The sequence below is a fragment of the Mesoplodon mirus genome (assembly GCF_964341445.2).
Source record: "Mesoplodon mirus genome assembly, chromosome: 1".
Taxonomy (NCBI): domain Eukaryota; kingdom Metazoa; phylum Chordata; class Mammalia; order Artiodactyla; family Ziphiidae; genus Mesoplodon; species Mesoplodon mirus.
In genome coordinates, this window is record NC_138976.1 from 19,584,219 (window position 1) to 19,594,670 (window position 10,452).

The 10,452-nt window shown below is 43.7% G+C and overlaps 1 protein-coding gene across 1 annotated transcript; it reads right to left on the reverse strand.

The window, feature by feature from the left end:
- Positions 1–429: 429 nt before the first annotated feature.
- Positions 430–7,705, reverse strand: ATP6V1G1 (ATPase H+ transporting V1 subunit G1). The gene is made up of 3 exons (XM_082628870.1): positions 7,543–7,705; positions 4,021–4,121; positions 430–1,298 (listed from the first exon to the last, which is right to left on the reverse strand). Exons 1-3 carry the CDS (start codon positions 7,622–7,624, stop codon positions 1,125–1,127), a joined length of 357 nt encoding a protein of 118 aa, XP_082484996.1. The 5' UTR covers positions 7,625–7,705; the 3' UTR covers positions 430–1,124.
- Between the last annotated feature and the right edge of the window lie 2,747 nt (positions 7,706–10,452).

Below are 10,452 nucleotides of genomic sequence, written 5' to 3' on the forward strand. Positions count from 1 at the left end.
GTGTGTGTGGTTTTTTTTTAAAATTTTTTGGCTGCGATGAGTCTTCGTTGTGGCGAGCAGGCTCCAGAGCACACAGGCTCGGTAGCTGCGGAGTGAAGGCTGAGTTGCTCCGCGGCACATGGGATCTTAGTTCCCTGACCAGGGATCGAACCCTTGTCCCCTGCATTGGAAGGTGGATTCTTAACCACTGGACCACCAGGGGAGTCCCCTGCTTGCTGTTTTTCAAAACAGTTGTTGGGTGAAATCACAAGTGATTTCCTTCCTGCTAAGATACGTACCATGAATATTTTCTAAGTATGTATGTGAATGTGTGTGATACATGTGCTAATTTAATTTCCTTAGTGAAATTCTGCAGAACATCTGGGTCAAAGTGCATTTTGCATTATCAAAGAGGATGAAGCAGAGGGGAAAAATATGCATGACAGAGTCTTGACTTTTAAATGATTATTAGTACAGTATCAGTACACCAAGTAGTGACATGCAACAAGTTCCTGAATTCTATCATCTAGTAATTTTAAATAAGAGAAACCAAAAGCAGCCCAATACTAGTACCCACTGTTCTCTTAGCCGGAAAGGACTATTTTAAGGCTGGCTGTTTACATAGGTTACAAGTAACTATTTACTACTTTTTCATAGATAAAGCCCCTGACCTTCAAGAAAGATTTAGGGAAAAAAAAAATTTAATCCCTTTCTTTCTTAAGAAAATTTTTTAAAAACTATATCTAAGGTCATAGGAAGGAACCTTCATGATCTAACTTTTGAACAAGTAGAGTTGCAGCATAAAGCTATGACTTAAAATTAAAAAAAAAAAACTATATCTAAGAAAGAAAAAGTCAGTGTTCGTAATATGCCACTTGAGCGAAAAGGCATAGGAAAGCAGACAACATATACCCATTAAGTTTCTAAGAAATATGAGGTAAAAAGATAAAATCTTTGGATAGGCTATAAGTTTGTACAAAGAAGCTACGACTGCTATTCTGCAAAAAGTGAAGGGACCTATTATATAATATACAGAAATAATTTAATGCCTTTTCACAAGAATATAACCCAAGCCTTGTTAAAGCCTCATATTCTATGAAGGCATCTAAAATGCCAATCCACGGCACAGCGCTTTTGCTCTTCCCCTATCCGTTTATGCGGTAATTCTCATGGATTTCTGGCCGGATGTCACAGACAAAGGCCAAGAGGTTATCCAGGACTTCATCCCTGTTCTGCCGGAAGTAGGTCTGAAGGATGGTCATCTTCTCCCGGGTGTCCTTCTCCACTTCAGTGCTGCAACTGCCGTGGGATCCCAGAGCCTGGAGTCGGGGAGCAATGACAGAGGGAACGTCAGGACGATGCTCCAGCTGAGCAGGAACAACATTTAATAAGCAATGTTCTGACTTTTGAAGAAACCCAGTCTCATAATGAATATAAATAATCAGCAGCATGACTGAAGAGCATGAGAGAAGTCAGGGTTCCCGTGGTTATTGAGAGAAGTTGATACAATCACTTGGGTGGCCGACCTTTCAACATCTATCAAAAGGTAAACAAACTGCAGAGCATTTCCACTGCCAGGAAATTATCCTGGAGAATGACACAGTCACATCCCTCTACAGTCTCATGTGCAGCCTTAACCAGAGACTGGAATGAACCTAAAGACCTAACAACTGAGGCCTGGTGGTTAGTAATATGTCTCCTTGTGCGGTTTTAAAGGGGGTAGATACATGGTGGTTTTTTTGTTGTTGTTGTTTTGTGGTACGCGGGCCTCTCACTGTTGTGGCCTCTCCCGTTGCGGAGCACAGGCTCCGGACGCGCAGGCTCAGCGGCCATGGCTCACGGGCCCAGCCGCTCCGCGGCATGTGGGATCTTTCTGGACCAGGGCACGAACCTGTATCCCCTGCATTGGCAGGCGGACTCTCAACCACTGCGCCACCAGGGAAGCCCCATGGTGTTTTGTTTTGTTTTTTTTTAAAAAAAAAAGCTCTTAAAAAATAACAAACACAAGGGCAATACAATTTAGGAGGAATATACAGTTTCACCATTACTGGTTAATGTTTTAGCTCTTAAGTTCAACAGTGGTTTCACCAGTATTAAGAATACGTGACATCTGTTCTTTCAAACAGAAATATTCTACAAGAATACACAAGAAACTGTTAACAGTGGTTATCTCTAAAGAGGACTGTGGGTCTGGGTGAGAGGGAAACTATCCCTTCATTGTTGCCCTGTTTTATTGCTTGAAATTTTTAGTGCATGGATGTCTCACCTCTTCAGTTTCCATTTACAACTTAACACACACTGATGGACAAGTTTTCTTTTACTGTCCACTGTCTTCTCATTGTTAACTGTTATGCCTACTTTATTAGAATGTGACCTATCAGGTTCTTAAGGTATCACTTTTTTGTGCCTGACTCTCTTCATCACCTAAACTGCTGCTGCCTCATTACGAAGGTTTACAACTATATCCCTTCATATTCGTGTAACACATTAGTGTACAGAGCATCCTCTCATGTGACCTGTTACCTATTCCTCCATAACCTATGAGGAGGCTATCACTCTCCTTTGTACAGTTGAGGAAACCAGGGCTCAAAGAGGTCCAAGTGGGGCTTCCCTGGTTGCACAGTGGTTGAGAGTCCGCCTGCCGATGCAGGGGACGCGGGTTCGTGCCCCGGTCCGGGAGGATCGCACATGCCGCAGAGTGGCTGGGCCCGTGAGCCATGGCTGCTGGGCCTGCGCGTCCGGAGCCTGTGCTCCGCAACGGGAGAGGCCACAGCAGTGAGAGGCCCGCGTACCGCAAAAAAAAAAAGTGAAGAGGTTACAATGAAACACTGCTAGAAAAATTCAGAGCTCATCCTTATAGTGCAACACGGATACTGTCTCTATAAGCAACTGCAGCATGATACAAAAATAAGATGACAAGACGGCTGCCCTGTCCAGAGTATTTCTACTCTGTCTTGTGGGCAGTCGGACAACTTACAGCACCAATCTGCCCTGGTTCACGAATCAGAGACCCATTTTAAGTCTGAATAGTACTGTCATCGCCCACTGCAAAGATGAACGAATCTTTTCCTACTTAATGCTAACAGGGAGGCATGAGCCTTTAATCACTGGACTTGCACCTGGGAGGGTGTGTACCTGGAACTAGTGGAGGCCACAATGTATCAGTAGAACTAGAGAATGAAAACCACAAAGCCAAAGGCAGAGATGAGAGATGGAAATAGTCTTGAGAGCATTATTTAAGCTCCTAGATCAAAATAACCTTAGCCTTTACCTGGGCTTCCAATCATATAGGTCAATAAATTCCATTTTGCTTAAACCAGTTTGAACTGTTTTCTGCTGCCTGTATCCAGGAGTCCTGATAAAGGTTCTTTTCTCTACGAAGCCTCCTCCATCCTTTCCCTTTTCCAGAATTTTCCCTACTTTCTCTGTACTTTCTGTATCTGTTTTTGTATTATTATATGCATCTTACACATTGTGGTCTAGCCTATATTACTGATAAGTGACTATACTAAAGTGGGGCTCCATGTGGTTTATGTTTATGACCATTACAGCCCTCTTCAGTCGTCGGTTTGCATGACTTACATTTTATTACTAAGTGTCCTTGACCACCAGACATTTTATTACTAAGTGTCCCTGACCACCAGACTGTACGCTTAACTCCATGAGGGCCATGTCTATTCCTGTTCACAGCTGATCCTCCAGCATCCGGCATACATTAACTGTTCAAAAGATATTTAATAATATCTATATTCAATATAGATATTAAATAACATATCTCTATAAATTATCTATATCTAATATCTAATTATATCTATTAATAATTCAATAATTTAACTGAATAAATGAAGACTAGGATTCAAATGTTAGTTAAAAATTAATCACCTTAAGAGATTCAGCCTAAGCATCCAATAACCAAATTTTCAAATTTCTACCAGAATCAGAATCGCTGACCTACGCTGGATATTTTGAGAGCCTAAGGGGAAGAGGAGGAGAAGGAAGCTTCAGGAAACTAAGGCAGTGATGAAAATAAACTGAGCCCACCGCAGCTTCCTTGGCCTTGAACTCCTTCTCCCTCTGCAGGCGGTACTGTTCAATTTCAGCCTGGGCTTCTTCTTTGGCCTGCTTCAGCCTCCGGTTCTTTCCTGTTTTCAAAGGAAGTGGTTAAGAGACAAGCAGAAGAGGAAGCAGAGACTGAGATGGTAAATTCTAATAAACAAGCACAAAAGTTTAAAGATAGTCTCAAGAGACATGCATGGGGAAGAGGGAGGGAATTCAGAGCTAACTAATAGTACAAGCTCCTGCCTCCTGTACTTAACTAGACTGTACTTAAGGAAGTGACTAGATAAAAGGGACCGCCTTCTATACCTACAGTAGACCGTAAAAATGAGGCAAAAAATTTTGGAATGCGTCAGAATATTCTCTCAATCTCAACTACTAAGAACCAACATAAAATGGGCGACATTAGCCATCCAAGGAATTCTTTCTCTTCCTGAGAAGTAAACACCTAAGTATGCTGATTACAATTGGAGCTCGGCTTAGAAGCTTAGCAGGGAGGCTAATACACTCCCAAGGGACACCAACCTAAACTGTAACTAATGAAACAGATGATGTAATATTGGAAACTAAAACCCATGCCTGTGCACAAGGAAATAAGTAAAAGTGGTTCTGGGAAGGAATTCTGAACGGGGAGCACTGGACATAAGACTGCACAAACATCTAAGAAGTGAGGAGACACAGGGGCTCTGGTTTTTAGAAGAGCATAGTTTAACATAAAGCTGGAAAAACTCTCTAGGTTCTATCAGAGGCTTTATGAAAACAGGCCACAAGATCAACCAAGTTTCCCTGTTCACCAAACTTCTAAGACACCCAAATGGGATGGTGGGGGAGGGGGGCAGGTCCTAGAAAATCAATTGAGGATTTATTTAATTCAGAGTAAAAGACATCCTGCATCTAAAAGCAAGCTGTTATAATTCATTGTATAGCAACTGCCGAAATCCCAGTCAGCCCATGTAGATGAATGAAACTGAATTTAACCTTCCACCTCCTGATTAACAACAGGATTTTGAACTGGTGATGACCCCATGACATCAATCCTCCATGAGGCTAGTCTAAAACAATCAATAGGTGTCTAAGCCCCACAAGGACTATTTCTCCAAGTATATATTTACTCCAGTACTATTTAGTGCCTACTATTTAAGGTCTGCTGGAGCCAACTTCTATCCCAATGCCCCACATGCTGTCCTCCTCATCTGCTATAAATTCAAAGCCATATTCCAAAGGCAAGGTTCTTTTCCAAACCAACGAATTTTAACATAACCTGAGCATTATGCAGTAGCTCCACATGATTTCACAATACCACTGTGATCACTCCCAACAACTATGGCTCCCTGAATTAATTACTTAAGGTAAACCATTCTCCGCCTGTCAGCAAACATCTTCAAAGTCAAATTTGATTGGCTTCTCTGAAAACCTAAAAATATCTGAGGAGGAAATCATTTCTTTTAAATCTCGTTTTTTTTGTGGGCCTTACATGTGGAGGCCAGCATTTTGTTTCACTCCCAATGACAAATCACATACAAAATTTTTAAAAAGTTTATGATCCAAGCAATGATTTCATGAAAAACTGGGGTTGGACCATTTTACCACATCATGCACTGCCTCTTCCCAATTCCTAACTGGGTGTGTCAACCATAATTACAGATCAAGAAAGAGAGTAACTTCTTCAAATTATAGGTCTTCTCAATACTTCTGCTCCTAACCACTGAAAATTCTGAGAAGTATATTAGCCATAAACTCACTCCTTTAAAACAAGTTCTTTCAGTCACTATGTAATAGCTACCTGAGATATACAAGTCCCTGCACCAGGCCTGAGTGGATAAAGGAAGATGTATAATATGGCCCCTACCTCCAAGGCACTCAGAATCATTCTTACTATATGCCAAGTACCTGTTCTTGCACTTCCCCCAAATATTCTCACATGTTTCCCAACAGATACAACTTCCGCTGCTGATGAGCCATCACAGGACAAACTCTGAGAAGTTATTCTGGAAATACTGCATCAAGGTCATGATCAGAAATACTCCGTGAGGAACACAGAACTTCCCAGTCACCAGAGCAAGAATAGAAGTCTTGTTCCCATCTCCAGCTCTCTCAAAGAAAGCTTTTCCAATGAAATACAGAGTACCACACAACCCCTAATTGAGAAAGTAAAAGAGCCATGCTTGAAATCTACTTGGGTATGGGATAAGAGTATAAATCCTATTCTGGGGGAAAAAACACCAAGAAATTACTAAGATTAATAGTTTTGGGTATTTTACCCCAGCTATGTTGTTTCCCAGGGTATGGTCATACCATTTTTCTCTGAGCCTCATTTTTCCCATCTGTCAAATAGGAATAGAAACATCTATCTCACCAGATGGGAAACTGAAGATATAAAAGTTAAATTAGACATAGTCCCTATTCTCCAGGAGCTTAGTCTAGTGACTGAGCCATATAAAGAAACAGCTTACTGCACAGTGATGACGGGAATAGGTACTTGGGGAGGACTCCTAGCCTAGTCTGAGGGGAAAAGATGAAGTCAGGGAAGGCTTCCTGCAAGAACTACTGCCTAAATTTTAATATCGGAAGAAGCCTAAGTGTTAGAGGGTGAAGAGTAACCTAGGAAAAGGCTCTTCCAATCAGGAACCAGCTGTGCAAAGGCTTGCAGGTGAAATCAACCAAGGTGCCTTTGAGGAATCACTATGTCTGGAGCGAGTACCTAAAAGGGAGATTAGAGAAGAAAGCCACAGCCTGATGCAAAAGCACCTCCTACACCCTCTTAAGGAATTTAGGCTTTACTCTGCAAGCACTAAACATTTGTTAACTATAGGGGCGGTGGGGAAGTCATATTTGCAATTGAGAGGTATGACTGACTGCAATGAGGAGAACCAAATGGAAGGGAGGAGGAAGCCTCCCACTCACCAATCTAGATTCGATCCACCTGTTAAGTTCTTGAGCAACCTCACACTTCTCAACTCTAGCCCTCCTCTCACCTGCAATTAATCTACCCCAAACCTGCTTCCTTCACTGGGGCTTTGAATACCGCAATAAAGACCACAGATGTCCCAGGTACTGTGTTTGGCACGTATTAACAGCATTGAAAAAACAAATGAAAGGAATTAACGAATTAGGCTACTACGGGAGAAGTTAAGAACTTGATGCCCTGAACTAAGATGCTGGCTGCAGGGATGGAGAAAAAGTTAACAAATAAACCTTGGCAACTGACTAAACATGGCGAACGAGGGAGGGTCTGAGACGTGGCAAAAAGGACTGTTTCCAGACTGAGCAAAAGTGTAGATGGTGGCTCCCTACAGTGAGACGGAGGACCCCAAAGGAGTAAGTGAGAAGGGGGAGAACGCGTTCCGTATGGATAATCCACTTTACACACACCCCCAGACCCTAAGAAGGACATCCACTTTGTCTCCACGCCCTATCTACTAGCCTACCCACCTACCACCACCTCCCGCGGCCTGCCCGCAACTCTTGGACTCGCGCCACGCCTGGCTGCCCCAACCCCAAACTCACGCTTGCGGGCCTCGGACACCTTCTCGGCGGCCCGCTTCTCGGCCTGGAGCAGCTGCTGGATGCCCTGCGACTGACTGGCCATAGCTGCAGCGGCGTCTCCGAGACGCCACAGACAGGCCTAAATCGGCGCGTTCGCCCCCTCGGGTCAGCTGACCCAGCCGCCCAAGATCTGCGCCTGCGCCCGCCGCCCCGCCCACCATCACGTGACCCTCGCAACGCCGCGTCAGCTGACTTCACTTGGCGTCTTGTGACTCGGAGGGGAAGAGGCAAGGTGAGGCGGGGCGGGACGGGGGCGGGACGGGGGCGAGGCGGGGCGGGGCGGCGCGAGGCGGGGCGAGGCGGGGCGGGACGGAGGCGGGAGACCAGAGCTCCTTGACTGCGCCTGCGCAGGATCTGCTGTTGCTGTCTTCCTTTCTCACACGCAGCTCAAGGCCCTTTCAAGGTCTGTCTTTTCTCTGGTTCCATCTTTGTGGCCGCTGTGCGACGTCGTTATTGCAGTAATCCCTCCCTTTACAGTAAGCTCACATCGAGATCCAGAGAGGAGGGGCCAAGTCAAATCACTTTCCCCTATTTTGCCCACTGCTGTACTCCCGCCCCTTTCTGGAGTTTTCTTTGGCACTCGGAATATATTTGGGGACAGGCTAAAATTCTTGCCAGGCTCTTGGGTTGGAATCTGAATTGGGAATAGGGAGACTTGGGGTGAAGTCTGCCGCTAATCTGTGTGATTTGAGGAAGGGTGTTTTCCCTTTCTTAACCGAAGTTCAGGAAAGGATTAGTGTTTTCTGTAAGTATTTGATGAATGCCTGCTGCGACCCTAGACCGCTGTTGGTACTGGGGATACAGCAGAGAGCAAGACCAACAAGGTCCCTGGTGGAGCACGCAGTTTATGGGCAAAACCAGATTAAACTAAAGGGAAAATTACAAACTGTGGTAAAGCAATGCAGGAAAAACGCAGGTTGCTCTAAGAAGGAATAAGGAAGAGGGGGTGTGGAGGTGGCTGTGAAGACTCTCCCAAAGAAGTGGTATTTAAAATGATATCAGAAGAATGAGAAGTTAGCCAGGAAAGGATAGTGGGAGACAGTGGGGGTGGAGCGTGATTAGGGGAAAACGACATGCATATGTGGATTTGGGGGGAGCAACATGGCACAGAGAAGTCTCCCACCACAAATAGGGAGGTAGGAAGCCAATGGTTGAGTTTACAATATGACAAGCAGTGTCCTAAACGCTTGACAACTCCTTATGGTAACTTAGAAGTAGTGTTTGTTATTAACCCCATTTTGTAGCTGACCAAACTGCAGCTCACAGAGGTTAAGTAACGTGCCCGAAGTCAAATCCCTGTTAACTGTGAGATAAGGTGTATGAATCTAGCCAGGGCGGCAGGGTGGAATATCTGACCCATTGTGCTCTTCTCTGAGAATCTTGTGGGCTGTGGAAAGGACCAGGTGATCTAGAATTCACCAAGCACGACGAGCATAGAATGATGCCCGAACTTTTAGATAGAAGTATCTCTGTACTTCAGAAGGAGCTGGATTCCTGCCTCAGGACATTTTCATTTGATGAGGTTAGGAGTGGGGTTGAAAAGGAGGCTAAAATCAGAAACTCCTTTCCCGATTCAAGAACTGTTACTTGACTGATCTCTGGAACTTTTAATTCCAGTCGATGATTTCCTGGGAAATTTTGTCATTTTTGGTATTTCAAGAAAACATAATTCATTCAGTCAATGGAGGACAGTACACAGTTCTAATGGTGTGATGAGGATCAAAAGAGCTGGGTATCACCTCCTAGAGAAATGGAAATAAAAACAAAAATAAACAAATGGGACCTAATGAAACTTAAAAGCTTTTGCACAGCAAAGGAAAACATAAACAAGATGAAAAGACAACCCTCAGAATGGGAGAAAATATTTGCAAATGAAGCAACTGACAAAGGATTACTCTCCAAAATACACAAGCAGCTCATGAAGCTCAATATCAAAAAAACAAACAACCCAATCCAAAAATGGGCAGAAGACCTAAATAGACATATCTCCAAAGAAGATATACAGATTGCCAATAAACACATGAAAGGATGCTCAACATCACTAATCATGAGAGAAATGCAAATCATAACTACAATGAGGTATCACCTCACACCAGTCAGAATGGCCACCATCAAAAAATCTACAAACAGTAAATGCTGGAGAGGGTGTGGAGAAAAGGGAACCCTCTTGCACTGTTGGTGGGAATGTAAATTGATACAGCCACTATGGAGAACAGTATGGAGGTTCCTTAAAAAACTAAAAATAGAACTACCATATGATCCAGCAATCCCACTCCTGGGCATATACCCTGAGAAAACCATAATTCAAAAAGAGTCATGTACCAAAATGTTCATTGCAGCTCTATTTACAATAGCCAGGACATGGAAGCAACCTAAGTGTCCATCAACAGATGAATGGATAAAGAAGATATGGCACATATATACAGTGGAACATTACTCAGCCATAAAAAGAAACGAAACTGAGTTATTTGTAGTGAGGTGGATGGACCTAGAGTCTGTCATATAGAGTGAAGTAAGTCAGAAAGAGAAAAACAATTACCGTATGCTAACACATATATGTGGAATCTAAAAAAAAAAGGGTTATGAAGAACCTAGGGGCAGGACAGGAATAAAGACACATGTAGAGAATGGACTTGAGGACACGGGGAGGGGGAAGGGTAAGCTGGGACGAAGTGAGAGAGTGGCATGGACATATATACACTACCAAATGTAAAATAGATAGCTAGTGGGAAGCAGCCGCACAGCACAGGGAGATCAGCTCGGTGCTTTGTGTCCACCTAGAGGGGTGGGATAGGGAGGGTGGGAGGGAGACGCAAGAGAGAGGAGATATGGGGATATATGTATATGTATAGCTGATTCACTTTGTTATAC

Bases quoted from the DNA above. Each gene is read 5' to 3' on its own strand.
- ATP6V1G1 (XM_082628870.1), bottom strand. From the start codon at position 7,624: ATGGCCAGTCAGTCGCAGGGCATCCAGCAGCTGCTCCAGGCCGAGAAG. The intron at 4,122-7,542 runs GTGAGTTTGGGG...CTTTGAAAACAG, and splicing joins GGTGTCCGAGGCCCGCAAGC to GAAAGAACCGGAGGCTGAAG. The intron at 1,299-4,020 runs GTGGGCTCAGTT...CCCCGACTCCAG, and splicing joins TCAAGGCCAAGGAAGCTGCG to GCTCTGGGATCCCACGGCAG.